General features: G+C 46.6%; 1 protein-coding gene across 2 annotated transcripts; it reads left to right on the top strand.

The window, feature by feature from the left end:
* The first annotated feature begins 1,873 nt into the window (after positions 1–1,873).
* On the top strand, positions 1,874–14,284 carry LOC115594076 (clustered mitochondria protein homolog). 2 transcript variants are annotated; one of them, XM_030437852.1, is made up of 30 exons: positions 1,874–2,322; positions 2,550–2,626; positions 3,667–4,817; positions 4,983–5,143; positions 5,222–5,393; positions 5,492–5,632; positions 5,721–5,851; positions 5,956–6,110; positions 6,237–6,362; positions 6,456–6,648; positions 6,783–6,875; positions 7,216–7,434; positions 7,635–7,810; positions 7,907–8,215; positions 8,308–8,411; positions 8,608–8,709; positions 8,788–8,888; positions 9,012–9,164; positions 9,302–9,364; positions 9,459–9,706; positions 9,775–9,859; positions 10,059–10,212; positions 11,116–11,255; positions 11,346–11,426; positions 11,534–11,659; positions 12,503–12,624; positions 12,712–12,805; positions 12,896–13,030; positions 13,111–13,184; positions 13,266–14,284. In XM_030437852.1, the coding sequence occupies exons 3-30, from the start codon at positions 3,710–3,712 to the stop codon at positions 13,339–13,341; spliced, it is 4,842 nt and encodes a 1,613-aa protein (XP_030293712.1). In that variant the 5' UTR covers positions 1,874–2,322; positions 2,550–2,626; positions 3,667–3,709; the 3' UTR covers positions 13,342–14,284. The 2 variants fall into 2 exon arrangements, with proteins under 2 accessions (XP_030293712.1, XP_030293713.1); XM_030437853.1 differs by having other exon boundaries at positions 6,456–6,603.
* Positions 14,285–15,020: the final 736 nt, after the last annotated feature.

Consider the following 15,020-nt stretch of genomic DNA (forward strand, 5'->3'; position numbering starts at 1 on the left):
AGAGGGGCCGAAGAAGGAAAAGAAGGAAACTCCCACACAAACACATGCAGAATTAAAGGGGGTGGACGGTTCAGACGACTCTGAGGAGGTCTGATGACTCACAGACTGACCGTCCTTCAGCTGCTGTCTGGACTTGTTGTCTACAGATTTATTTGCAACACACCACAGCCGCCCGCTGAATAATGAAGACGAGTGAATGCACCAACTGGAGGCCAAAGAGAGCTTTCATTTGCATTATTCTTATTAAAGCGACATTCTGATGTCATTTCCATGTAGCTTGGGTAGAGCGATTACAATCCCTGCTGGAAAAACCAGCATAGACCAGCACCAAAACCAGCACCAAACACAACATGCATGTTGTGTTTTGGTGCTGGTTTTGGTGCTGGTCTATGCTGACGAAGTGACGTCAAACACCAACAACTATCGGTTTTCAGCTCAGATAAAAGGAGTTCAGTTCACTGAATTTGGTGAACTGTGATGATATTTTATGGAGAATTTAACCTGATTTACAATGTTTCCTTGTGGACACTTGTTGCTAAAGTCACCGCTAACTGTTAGCTAGATAGCTCAGCGGGGATTGTTGGCGTTTACAGCGCTAGTCCCGGAGCTTGGACGACCCGGAGGAAACAATTTCAGGACGACGGCTCTGGGAACTTTTCACGACCGAGCCACCTTCCTATCTGGATGACCTACTTTAGCAAGATTCAGCAAGAGCGTATCAGGTGTTATAAGTTGATTAAAAAGTTAACTTCAGCTAACCGAAGTGTTGGTAGTGTTCGCTCGCTGTAAGAGTCCTACAGGCAGTCATGTAACGAACAGACGTCTGGACTGTGTTCCGATATTTATACTTCCGTGAGTACACTTAAATGTAGTACACCATCCGCACTTACTAAGTACGCAGATTTCAGCCGGTGAGTGTTGTTCCAAATCTAATACTCCTTTACCAGAAATGACGATCGCGACAGCCACCGCGGCTCGTCACCCGCCAAAAACATCCCGCTTTGAACGTTGAACATAAGACATCTACAGCTTTACTTTTTAACAATTACAATCCTACAATCCTGCAATATGGCTCCGCTGCAGGCGCCGTCGTCTTGGTAGCTATTTAAAAAAAAAATCCGAGCTGAGCGCCTCTACCTGGCTCCGCTTCTTCCGCTACGTAGACAAGATGGCGGCCGTTGAGTGTGTAAAGTGTACATCGTTGCACACTCAATGTTTTTGCCGTTATGAGGGCAACATCCGGGTCCTTTAGGTACACTTCTTTTCGCTGCGATCGATATCGGAACACCCCAAGTACTCAAACTAAGTATAGTAAGTACGGGAAGTATGGATATTGGAACACGGCACTGTTCTGTTAGCTTGGATAGCGTCCCGCAACATTAATGCTGGAAAAACCAGCACCAAAACACAACATATGCTGGTGACCAGCAAGACCAGTTAATGTTGTGCTTTGTTGCTGGTTTTGGTGCTGGTCTATGCTGGTTTTTCCAGCAGGGGAGAAGCTGCCAGGCTAATTGAGCTAACTAGCTAATGGAAAACAAACTGAAAGACAGAAAAATGCCAACTTATTTCTGAGTTTTCGGTCCTCATTCTTGTGGCTGTTACTGTAAAATAAACCTGAAAAACTGAACCTGTAAATGAACCCGGTGGACACTGTGGGGAGATCTGACAAATTAACACTCATGGACTCGCTCCTTGATGAGGAGACACGGAGTCGTTCTCTGGTGTTTGTCGGCGTCCCGCTCCAGAATGTTCTGCAGCGTGCTCGGAATGTTAACGGCTCCCTGCAGCGCTGCCATGGCAACCAGAGAGCTGCGTTCCAGCCGGTGTCTGAAAGTGTGTGAAGGAGGGGTGTGTGTGTGTGTGTGTGTGTGTGTGTGTCATGCATGCCTTGTGTTGTGTTTTTCACAACGTGTAAAAAGGTGCCAGACCTCCTGCTGCTGCTATTTATACACCTTCTGCACGGGCTCACATTCAAGGTTGATAGAGAGAGCATGAGTGCGAGTACAGGAAGTTACATCATGCACGGCAGAAAGGTTGCCCTCTTCTGGACTTGGATGGGTACTAAGTGTGTGTGTGTGTGTGTGTGTGTGTGTGTGTGAACAGAGGGCCTCTCACAGCTCCTCTCCACCCATGAAGGGCAGACACACATGCACTGACACCGTTTGTGTGGCGTGGATCCGACAGGACGGGATCGTGGAGCCTCCTGCTGCAGAGGGAAGCCCGGAGATCTGAGCTCTCTGATTTCAGCAGGATGAACAGCAGAGGAGTGAGGAGAAGATGACACAGACTGGCTGTGTCTCCATCTCTCTACACTGGCCGGTAGGTGCCATTGATTGGTCACACCACTGTGACGTTGATGCTGTTTTATCCGTCAGCTGTTTGAGATATATGCCTGTTTTCTTTTGTGTTCTCATGAGCTCGATTGAGACACGTTACTCGAGTCTGTTCAGGATACTCTGCTGCTTTTTATACAACCAAACAAATGTAACTTTGAGGCATTTCACTCTCCGATCACACCCAGCGTTCCCTGTTTGTCTGTGTTGCAGGATTCCCACCTGATCAGCATCATTCCAGAGTTCATCTGATGAGATTTAGCCTCCGAGGTGTTCCAGCCTTTTCCACTGTAAGGTGACACCGCTGCAGGAACTTCATAATCTCCCTGGCATCAGCTGTTGTGAGGCTCTAAGCTGCTTGCATTGGCACAAACATGTGACAGACAAAGCCTTTTGCAGTTTATACTTAGCAGCCTGATTAAAACATGCATTTAAGAGTGATTTTTTAAAAACTGGTATCGTGTGTTTTGTCTCTTTTTGTGGATGATAAATTACCTGAAAAAAAAGTGTAGGGAGGCGGACAGAGAGTTACCATTAAATACTCAATTACTTATATAACAATACTGCAAGAGTACACTTCTGTATCACTGCAACAAGCTGAGGAGTTAAAGATTTCCAGCTGCTGTCAAAGTAAAACAGCTTGTCACATCCTGGGTGTTGAATGGTGGATCTGAATGTCGACCAAGAAGTATTTTCTGGGGTTTGTCCACGACCCAAAGATATTCAGTTTAGTAAAGAAACCAGAAGATATTCAAAAAGAAGAAGTGGGAACCAAAGAAATGTGTTTCATTGCCGGTTATATCAGCTCTGATAACATAATACTGACCCAAATATTATTAAAATGTGCAACAGGTGCAACAATCAAACTTATTTTGAAAAGAAAACAAAGTCAGCAGCTTTGGCCTTCCAAACTTTCCCAACTTACAAGTTGTTTTGGTGACTGCAGCGTTGTTATAACCAAAAGATCTGCTGTTTAAAACTGCAAAAATAAAACTCATATGTTGTCCACCGTTGAATAACCTTTAAGGGTCGAGTGTGAGGGATTAAGTGGCTGCTAAAAATGCAAACAAACATGACAGGTCCTCTCCAGAGCCGGTGTTTGGACTGTGGAGGACGATCAGCACCATCTGTAGATAAAAACGTCTCGTATTAAGGTAACATAAACATGGTTACTGTTAGTTTCAGGTGATTAAACACAAATGAAAACGTACTTATGACTTTTGTATTCCATTCTGCCGGTTTATTCCCTTAAATCCTGCACGCTGGACGTTTCTCTCACCAGCCTGTTAACTCTTCACTCATATAAACACTGTTGTCTTCTCTCCTTTAGGCCATCTGCTCAGTTGAATTGCTGTTTTGAGCACAAAGGCATCATGGGAAACATAGTCCAGTGCTGCCACACACTGTCCAACTACTTTAAGTGCAAAGACGGTCCGGCCCGGGGTGAGCCCGAAAGATCCCCTCTGCTCTCCAGCGAAGAGAGTGAGTGTGAGTCTCCGAGCGTCCCCGACGACTTGGAGGACGACCTGCTGACCGTCTCCACCGGCGTGACCAACCCCACCCTCGAACCGGAGAACTTCCTGTTTCCTGACATCATCCTGAGCAGCAACCTGGGAGGAGACGTGACGCTGGTGGAGCCGATGGTGTGTCTGCTGGTGTCTGAGGAGGAGGAGGGCGTGAGGGCGGATGAGCCTGCGGATGAGGTGCAAGAAAGGAGCAACAGGTGGAGAAGCAGAGGGTACTCTGAGGTGGAGACACAGACGGAGGTGGAGACACAGATCGGTATGGGGGTGCAGACTCAGACTGAGTCACAGGCACACACAGAAACACATGTGGAGAGAGACGTTAACGCTCCAACAAACACTGTGGTGGCTGTGGATGTGTGTGGAGAACATGAACTACACCAACAGGTGGATGTGCAACCAAAGCACAACGCCGAGTTAAAGAAGGAGCTACACACAGATGTAAACGATGTCCTTAAGTTGCAGCAGAATTCAGACTCTGCCTGGACTGAGTACAGCGCCGCGCCCACACAGGAGCGTGCTGAAGAACAAAACAGTGAACACAACGTAAACAACACGGAGGAGAACATTCCTGTAGAGGAGTCACAGCCGGCAAAATACAGCAGCGACACTGAGATGATGGAGAACTCCGACCCTGATGAGTGTCGCGTAGACGTGACACGGCAGAGCAATCAGGACGATGAACAGACGGGACAGACGACTGTGGTGTCGGGGCGGGATGTCAATGACAAGGACTTTGATGTTATCCACAGTCTGTCTGAGGAGCACGCAGATCAGTCGGGTTCAAATGAAAAGAGGGACGAGGAAGACAACAGGAACGTTCTGGAGCAGCATGATGTGGAGTTGGAGACGGTCCTGCCACAGGTGAAGGTGGAGGAGGAGGTGGAGGAGGCTGAGAGGAAGCAGATGACCTTGTTTTCAGTTGACAGGCTGTTTCTGGCAGCACCACATGTCAAAGGTGTGTCGTTTAATTCGACTGTGATCATCTTTGCTTGTATTTTCTCTGCTGAGGGTGTTTTTGTCTGTTAACATTTAGTTTGAATTCTGGCAGAATTACAATATTCCACATCATGCAGCTGGTTTCAAGGTCACACTCTCATTTTGTCTGTTGTGTTGTCAACAGTGCCACCAAGTCAAACTGAAGAAAGCCCTGAGGACAAACCTCCAGAGCAGTCTGATGGAGATAAAGGCAACGACCTGAGCATCAGCGACATCGTTGATCTCCAGGAGACCGGCTTCACTGTCAGAATTCAACCTCCTGGAACCGAAAGTTTTGAGCTCCAGGTTTTGATGCGCGTCTGTCGTTATTTTCTTCACTGCGTCTTCATGTTGTTCTGAGTCTAAACTCCTCTCTGCTCTCAGGTGTCGGGCCAGCTGCTGGTGGCAGAGCTGCACCAGGTGCTGATGGAGCACGAGGTCACCTGCCACCGCACCTGCTTCTCCCTCCAGCTGGGAGGCACCGCCCTCGACAGCCTCACAGAGCTGCGCTCCATCCAGGGCATCCAGGACGGAGCGCTGATCAAGGTGGTGGAGGGTAACGGCCTCGTCCTCTCCTTTCCTCTTCATAGCTTGTCTTTTGTTGAAGATTGAACTGAACATTTTAAGCATCTCCTCTCCTCGTCCGCGTTGCAGATTCTTACTCGGTGCGTGACGCTCGTCTCCATCTCAGGCACGTACGTGATCTTCTGAGGAGCCTCGACCCTGCAGATGCGTTCAACGGCGTGAACTGCAGCTCACTGTCTTACCTCACCTTTTACACCAGAGGAAACAAGGGTAATGTTGCTCCCTCGTTACCTCCTCACATCGGAGCATTTCTGTCAGTAATCCTGCAGCCTCTTCACCCCATTATTCCTCCCTTCAGATAGTGACAGCGCTGGGAACCGGAGAGCTCCTGAAAAGGAGTCTGTCGACTTCAGGCCTCCAGAATATATTCTGCCTGGGTGTAAAGACCGGCTGCTGACTCCTCTGCAGCCTGTCAGAGACGACTGGAAGGTGAGAGATCAGCTTGTGATTATGAATAAATGACAGGTTTAAGTTCTAATGAGGCAACAGTGGACATTCATGAAAGTGTTATAACCTATAACTTATAATTTCAGCCGTTACAGTGCCTGCGGGTTCTGACCATGAGCAGCTGGAACCCCCCTCCAGGAAACAGGAAGATGCACGGGGACTTAATGTACCTCAACGCTCTGACAATGGAGGACAAAGAACTCAACATCACATCATCTACACGCGGTTTCTACCTCAACCAGTGAGTGTTAAACCCGATCAGCTGCTGGCATGTGTGAGGAGGGCATTAAACAAGCAATAGTTACGTCTGATGAGAGCAGCAGAAACTTACTGGGATTCAGCCTGTGTTGTGCCCTGACTGCTTCAGGTCAACTGCCTTCAACTTCAACCCTAAACCTGCAGTCCCCACAATCCTTTGCCACTCTCTGGTTGAGCTGCTGAATCAAGTCAGCCCGGCTTTCAGGAAAACCTTCAGTGCCCTGCAGAAGAAGAGGTGAGCAAACTGTCTGTAATGTATCAGGAGATACTTTCATCCCTATCAAACAGAAATACTCAGAACGTTTCTCTGTCACTTGCTGTGAACCAGAGTCCAGCAGCACCCTTATGAGCGGATCGCCACGCCGTTCCAGGTGTTCACCTGGATCGCCCATCAGGGAGACCACAGCCTGGACTGTGTCAGAGCCGAGGAGACGCACACCAGCCGCATGGGCCAGGACGAGCACACAGCCGGGCAGGTTGCAGACATCACATTTGGAAATACAGAGAAATATGATGTTGCTGTAAAGTACAGTATTTATAACACATGCATGTATGCACACACATACATACATACATACAATACCAAAGGTTTCATGATGCATCTGAGGCGAACTGATGGTGACGATAGTGGTGATGCTGATGTTTATGGTCACAGAGTCGGGACTGGAACGAGGAGCTGCAGGGATGCAGGGAACTCCCCCGGATCTCCCTCCAGGAGCGTTTGCACAGAGAGAGGAGCGTATTCAAGGTAAGAGCACAGATAAACCTTTACAATTCTATCACAGATTAATGGTGAGAAAAGTAGACTTGTGTTGTGACCGTGTGCTCATTGGTTTAAATCCCTGAAGCACTGACCAGCAGTACAGGACCTCCGTCAGCTTCTCTTGACTTCTCTGACAGTTGTGTTGCTTTTTATCAAACTCAAGTGTTGGGCGCCGTTTGGCTCGGTTGGTGGGGCGGGCGTCCTATGTGCAGAGGCTTTGTCCTTGCTGCAGCGGCCCCCGGGGTTCGAGTCCCGGCCTGGGCGCCAAAAAAACCAAACAAAAACTAACTAAAGTATTAACCAAGATTTGAACCCGTCCTTACAGACCAACAGTGACTTTGTTGAAGCTGCAACACGAGGCGCTGTAGCTGTCATCGACGGTAACGTCATGCCGTTGAACCCAGGGGAGGCGCCTCACATGCAGATGTTCATCTGGAACAACCTCTTCTTCAGTTTGGGGTTCGACATCTCCGACCACTACGGCCCAATAGGAGGCAACAGTGCTGCTCATGCTGCTGCCACGTGTGACCTGAGGGGAGCACAGGTAGAGATCGTTACAGGAACACCTGCTCAGGATGCATTTATGGTTTCATCTGCCCCGTTTGAAAATATATGTTGGTAAAGAAAGGACAGTATTCATTGTGTGGATATTATAAGGAAAATAATCTTCTTTGTGGTTACTTTTCTAATTATCACTTTATGTTCTGGCAATCAAAACAAACCTACTGATGTTCTCTGCTGCAGGCGCACTCGTCTGTGGACACAGAGGGACTTCACACTCTCGGGACGGCTGTGGTGGATTATCGTGGCATCCGCGTCATCGCTCAGACGATCGTTCCTGGACTACTGGAGAAAAACCAGGAGGAAAGTGTCGTCTATGGCTCTAATGACTACGGGAAAACTGTTTTCACACACCCCAGGTAACAAACAAACAAAGCCTAATTTAAGTATTTAGATCTTGATCAAGTTCAGACATAAATCAACTTCAACCTTTATTTTCCTCGATGTTGTTTCAGGTTTCTGGAGCTTCTTGATAAAACCAGTAAACCTCTAAGAATCCAGCGTCACCACGTGCTCGACCACAGCGACAGCCCAGTGGAGCTCTGCTCCGGCATCGAGACCAAAGGCATCCTGGGTAATGACGGAAGACCTTACATATTGGACCTTCTCCGGACCTTCCCCCCCGACCTTAACTTCCAGAACCCAGTGACGGAGGAGAGGAGGGAGGTGCCGGAGGTGTGTCAGAGTTTCGGTTACCCGCGGCAACATCGTCACAGCCTGGCCAGCCTGAGACCAGAGCTGATCGAGGCCTTCGTCCAGCACAGGTGAGGAAGAGGAGATGTGGAGCCCTGAGTGCAGCCGCCATCGTGACAATGAAGATCTTATTCCTCTTCTCTTGTGTTATTTCATGTTGCAGGTACGAACTTTATGTCAAGATGGTGTCCCAGGAGCTCGTCCAACTGGAAGAAGAGCAGAGAGAAGAGCCGGGAGCCGGAGGAGCTGCTGACGTTCCTGACATGGGTGAGAGATCAGCCAGAAGAAAAGGAAGTGATCAAACCTATTGATAAACCAGCAGAAATTGGATCACTGCACAAAGACACGAGGCTGAGAAACAAACAGTGTGAAGGCACAAGAAAGAAGAAGGGGCGGCGAACAGCTGTGGGGATTCTTTCTTTCCATCCAACTCATTCTGCAACTTATATCTTTACTTTTGTAGAATCTCAAAGAAGAGATGTGACCGTGAAGGCGTGTGAGGCTGTCGGATCAGTGAGCGACTCCTGCTTCGACATCTGCTTCAATCCCGATGTTTGCTCTCCAGGTATTGAACACACCTCAGCACACACACACACACACACGGTCATCATAGAAAAGATTTAACTGTAGTTCTTTGCTGCAGGCGTCCGTTTCCCCTCTGAGTGTGTTGCGGAGGTTCAGAGACAGAGACTGTTGTTGTGGGACGCAGCTGCTTTTCTACTGTCCAGTCAGATTCCAGCTGTGGTGAGTAGAAAATAATGTTCAGGTCTAATGTCTGCAAGTTTAAGATGATATCTGTAGTTAATCTGCTGCCCTGTGTGTGTGTGTGTGTGTGTGTGTGTGTGTGTGTGTGTGTGTGTGTGGTAGCTGAAGGACTGTCTCAACCACGCAGCAGTGCCGATGGATGGCGCGACCCTGACCTCAGCGCTGCACCAGCGCGGTGTGAACGTGCGCTACCTCGGCACCCTGCTGAGCGAGCTGGAGAAGATGGAGGAGCGAGGAAGACTCAGCCACATGCAGGTAGTTTGTTGCTGCTTTTATTAACCACAAACCACGAAGCGTAAAGTCGCCATAACCGCCTGCATCTTACTCTTGAGTTGATAAGACTTCCACTCGAATCCCTGCTGAAGTCTTCCCGATCAAATGTCCCCACACAGAGACTTTCTGTCAGTGAAATCATCATCAGAAGTGCAAAACACATCTTCAGGACCTTTCTACAGGTAAACTAATGAAGTACAGGATTAGAATATATATAATGTTTTGCAATCCAGCAGTTTCTTCTAACGTCAACATGTGTTTGATTCCCGTCCCCAGGATGTGGAACCTGCAGCGTTCTCCGCTGCTGTCAGTCACTTCCTGAACTGCCTCCTGAGTTCCTCCTCCTGTTGCCCCGACTCCGGCTCGGACGAGCTGCTGTCTCGTCGCAGGAGCCGACGTAGACGGAGCCACGGGAGCCGGGTCGCCTTGTTGACGGACAGCGTGTGGGCCAGACTGACCCGCAGTGAGCTGTGGGGCAGGATCAGAGCTGAGGCTGGAGATTATTATCACTACGCAGTAGACAGGTGTGTGTGTGTGTGTAGGGTTCGATATGTGCAACAGGATTTTACACTGTCCTCCTCTCTGTGTTCAGTGAAAGTATAGATGATGTGATAGAAAAGCACGGCCTTCAGAGGATCTCCCTGCTGAGAGAGATTGCCATCAAGACGGGCATCCAGGTGAGACGCCGACGATGTTTCTCTTCATAAAACATTCAGCTATGCGATGAAATGAAGATACAAGGTGTCACAGGAATGAAGGTTTTCAAGTCTTTCAACCGGAAACTGGTCTCACTTGCACTTGTTTTTCTGGAGGCCAAAAGTGCAAAGTTGTTCCAGTTCAACTCTTCTTCTTCTTCTTCCTTTTCTCTGTATTCAGGTGCAGATGAGGGAGTACGCGTTTGAGTCTCGACACCGGCCGGTGTTTGGCGAGGAAGACGTCGTCAACATGTTCCCTGTGGTCAGACATCTCAAACCCACGGCAACCGACGCTACGCGGCTTGTGATGCAGGCGCAGGTGGCGATACAGCAGGGTGAGACACACAGAGACAAAGTAGTTTAAAGCGAAACTCTCGCCAAAAAGCAACCGAGGCTTTATTTGGGATTGAATACGAGTCAAACCTTCGTGTAAAAGCATAATTACGACGAAAGAGGCACTTTTAAGATTTACCGTAGTTTCGGTTTTGGGCACGTTAATTTTGAACGGGAGTGCTACTGAGGCACGACACGCTAGCATCAAAATCTCTATTTTTAGAACAGTAAGAAGTCTCGACACAACATGAAACTTTGCTCGTAGCATCACCAGGGTCTCTACTCATGAACACGAGCATTGAGAACATTGTTTGTGTACACAGAGTTACTGAAAAAGAAGGTTTTTGAACCATGACGGTGACGCGCAGGAGCTGCAGCAGCTAACGTGAGTTGTTCAAAAACCTTCTTTTTCATAAACTCTGTGTACACAAACAATGTTCTCAATGCTCGTGTTCATGTGTAGAGACCCTGGTGATGCTACGAGCAAAGTTTCATGTTGTGTCGAGACTTCTTACTGTTCTAAAAATAGCGATTTTGATGCTAGCGTGTCGTGCCCCATGAACTCCCGTTCAAAATTAACGTGCCCAAAACCGAAACTACGGTAAATCTTAAAAGTGCCTCTTTCGTTATAATTATGCTTTTACACGAAGGTTTGACTCATATTCAATCCCAAATAAAGCCTTGGTTGCTTTTTGGCGAGAGTTTCGCTTTAAGGTGGTTAAACACTAATGAAAAAATGAGTGAATGATCCTCCGAAATCCTTCACACTGGACCTTCAAGTTGGGATCTTTTCTCTCCTCTCTGCTGGTTGTGAACACCCCATCATTTGGTTATTAAAACTTCTTCCTCTGCGTAGTTGTTGGTACATTCGAGCCTCATCAGCAGCGTTTTGTGTTTGCTTCCAGGGCTTCTCAAAGACGGCTACGAGCTGATCAGCCAGGCCCTGACTCTGTTCAGCAGCGTGTGTGGGGTCCTGCACGAGGACGTCTGCATGTGCCTGCGTCTCCTGGGTCGGATCAGCTACATCATGGGGGAATACGCAGATGTAAATACACATTGCAGTTTAATTTCTCCTACCGTGACCTTGTTTTACCATCATCACCCTCGTCTGAAGTGACGTCTCCGTGTCTGTCAGGCCCTCAGCCACCAGGAGAAAGCTGTCATGAGCAGTGAGAGACTCCAAGGTATCGACCATCCTCAGACCATTCAAGACTATGTGAGTCCCTGTAACTTCTCATAGATGCAGAAACAGATAGACAGGCGTGACATTTTAACTGTATTGATGTGTCGTGAGCTGGAAGTATTCTCCTATCTGTGATCCAGACTCATCTGGCCCTGTACTGCTTCGCCAGCGGCCGGCCGTCGACCTCCCTCCAGCTGCTGTATCGCGCTCGGTACCTCACGCTGCTTGTGATCGGAGAGGACCATCCGCAAGTCGCACAGCTGGATGTCAGTGAGACCTCGAGGACAAAAGTTTCTTTCTGCCTGATTTATTTAAGCGAAAATCCATCTGTCTTTCTCTTTTAGACATTAGATGTAAAGAAAGCTGAATGCCTGAAGCTCTGGGTCGGCAAGATTGTTGGTATTTGACGGAAATGAACCTCAACAAGTCAACTTTCTTTCTCCACCATTGTTGAAACCAAGAAATGTTGCAAACACAGAGAAATATCAGGAAAATAATAAAACCCAAAGAAAGGCAGAGTCACTGACATCTGAGAGAGATTATTTGGTATGATTAAGTAAATCCTGTAAAGTAGAAATTCAAAAGTATCCAAAATATCAAATCAGGAAAGAAAGAACAAATTAGGTTGTTTTTTTGTGGCAAATCAGGTAAAATGTTTTTTTATTGTACTCACTCAGATTTACACAGAATAAATATAGATGTTAACTGTATATGTTTTTAAGTTTTAGTCTAACCAGTCAACCAAATAGGCCTCTTCATCCTCAAACTGTCCCTCCCAACATGTAGGGACACTTTCATAAATTGAAAAAACATAATTACCAGTTCATAGAAAAAGGAAAGATTTTAAAAGAAATCCCTTTTTGTACTGTTGGGAAAACTTTTAAGATGTTTCAGGTGTTGGATCAGGACCACATGTGACATAAAACATATCAACAAACGAAAAGTTCTGGTAGAAGAGAAACACTGAGCGCCACCCTGAAAGAGTCACATGATAACGTGTCCTTACCTGTGAACGTTCAGGCAAAGTCTCTGCATAAAGTCCAGTTCATTTGTGTTGGAATATGTTGGAAATCATCTCTTAACATCCGTGTTGTGCTCCGCTTCATCAGAGCATGCTGGGTCTGGTGCTGCATGGACTGATGGAGTATGAGCTTTCCCTGAAGTTCCTACAGAATGCCTTAACTTTAACCTCAAAATACCACAGTGCCACATCTCTGAAGCACGCACACAGGTGAGACCGCCTGACCTCATGTTGAAAAGGAAAATGCTCTGATCTTCCATCATATCAAAGTTCTCTCCATGTCTGTCTTCTGCGCAGCCATCACCTGCTGGCCGCTGTGTACGAGAGCAAAGGAGAGTTTCGACTGGCTCTGCAACACGAAAAGGAGGCTTATTCAATATATAAGAGCCAGGTGTGCTTTTAAAATGCCGGAATATAGTGTTTGCTGGTGTTATGTTCATGCAACGTTAACTGAGAGGCCTCCTTGTTCCCACACGTGAAGGTTGGCGAGGACCACGACAGCACGAGGGAAAGCTCCGAGTACCTGAAGAGCCTCACTCAGCAGGCTGTGATCCTTCAGAAAGCCATCAACCACATCTACAGCAACACACCTAGTGCCTGTATTCCTCCTCCAAAGGTCTGTGCACTTTTGTAGATACGCGTTTAAACACATGCGGGCATTCCTGGTTGTTTATCTCACCTGCGTTTGGTCTCCAGTTTCCCACACCGAGCCTTCCCACAATCCTTCAGCAGCTCAACCTGACGTGTGGAATCATTCTCATCCCCCTCAGGTGAGCAAAGCTAACTCTCAGGATATTGTTGATAATGATTTCCTCACGTTTAATTGTACACGTTTTGCATTTTCCCTCTAGTGCAAAGGAAATCGCCGACCTGAGGATTGAGCTGCAGGAAAAGGTTCAAATGGAGGAGCTGGAAAAAAAGACCTGAGACGTGCAGGCGGCAAAATCTGTGGATGTGCAGAGCGTCTGTGTTCTGCGTCAGACTTCTAAAGAATGACAATGGTGCATAGAAGCTGTGAAAATTGCTGGTTTTAATAAGTAGGTCGACCTACTTTGGACAACGTGTGACAAACAGGTGCAGCCGTCTGCTTTTGGAAGAGGACTCGATCCTGCTGCTGTGTTTGGACGACTGTGGACATCGAAGAGAGCTGCATTTAATACCAACAGCCGTGATAGAGCTCTTGTTTAAATAAAAGGGATCCAGGCTGTAACTCTGACTGCAAACATGTATAACTTGACTTGTTTCTGTCACGGAAGAAGAGGAAGAAGAGGGCGTACTTTATGAACGCTCGTGGGGAAATTCAGTGTGTCACTCTGAAAAGATATTAAAGAACATGTGTGCTGATTATCCTGCTAGATAAATGGACAAGCACAGTATGTGTAGTTCTACTTCTGCTGAGAACAAACAATATAGCAACAGAGTACTAAAAGTCAGAATTTGTTAGATTTTTAAATGACTTGTTGTTGTCTTGCAATTCCCTGTGTGTCCACTGGGCTTCACACTTGTGCCACAAACACCTCTTAAGAACATGACTATGTTTATATCTATTCAGTATGTATAGAAAGTTTAGGCCTACAGTCTATTCCTGAATATATAGAATATCTTTATTGATGTTTTGGTTGTGTACTAGCAGTCCATTGTGATTTGATCCATGTTTTTGTCATGAATGTGCAGGTGTCTGAGCAGCGGATGTGTTATTCTACAAGAACAGGTGGGATTAGCTGCTCACTGCGATGAATAATGAGAGCATTAAACTTTGAAAGTGACATTTTGTGGAGTTGGTCCATCAACACCGAATTAGTGACTGGTTGTGAGGTAGCTGAATTTTCTTTGAGGTATTAAAGGGGCACTGTGTGATTTGTTATATTAACGAGGTAATGAGTTTTTGTTCCATAAGTGAATAAACGAGCTGTTCTCAGAGGAAAATAAGAACCCAGAACGCAGTTTGAAGCTAGGAAGGTGGCAGGGTCCGCCACATGTAAACAAAGTGAAACAGTATGACATTGTGTTTTACTTTAAGGACAGTTTTTTGTTTTTGAACAATGCGTTTATTGATTTTTAGCAGTATGAATGTCAGCATTATTATGCAAAACATTAGACTGCAACACACACACACACACACACACACACACACACACACACACACACACACACTAATTGTCTCGTTCTAATCATCCTATAATCAATCAATTCAATGGTACCTCTAATAAAGTAAAGAAATATACAGACGAAAAGTAACACCATTGCAGAAAATTCATCTAAAAAATGCCTCAATCTGCTTCTGGGGCTCTAGCACTAATTAACCCTTAATTAATCTTTAATTGTCCTGTCCTGTCCTGGGTTCTCCTCCTGAAGGTCAGTTTAATATTCAGTTTATTCAGACATGAAAACAGAGTTTGTTTAAGCATTAAAAACAACCAGTCAATGTAGATCTTTCCTCTTCTGGTGAAACTTTCTTACCCAAAACTACAGAGTGCACCTTTAACCTAGATTACTGATATTTAATATTATATAAATATATATTTAAGGCTCACAGCTGCTAAGTGTAACATAATGATGGGTTCTGCAGCTGCATTATTTGTCCTGTCCATCTCAGTGAGAAACGT

The sequence above is a fragment of the Sparus aurata genome, chromosome 13 (assembly GCF_900880675.1).
Source record: "Sparus aurata chromosome 13, fSpaAur1.1, whole genome shotgun sequence".
Taxonomy (NCBI): Eukaryota; Metazoa; Chordata; class Actinopteri; order Spariformes; family Sparidae; genus Sparus; species Sparus aurata.

Coding starts and splice junctions, on each gene's coding strand:
- LOC115594076 (XM_030437852.1), top strand. CDS start 3,710: ATGGGAAACATAGTCCAGTGCTGCCACACACTGTCCAACTACTTTAAG. Junction 7,435..7,634: donor GTGACCTGAGGGGAGCACAG/GTAGAGATCGTT, acceptor TCTCTGCTGCAG/GCGCACTCGTCTGTGGACAC. Junction 8,710..8,787: donor TCCCGATGTTTGCTCTCCAG/GTATTGAACACA, acceptor TCTTTGCTGCAG/GCGTCCGTTTCCCCTCTGAG.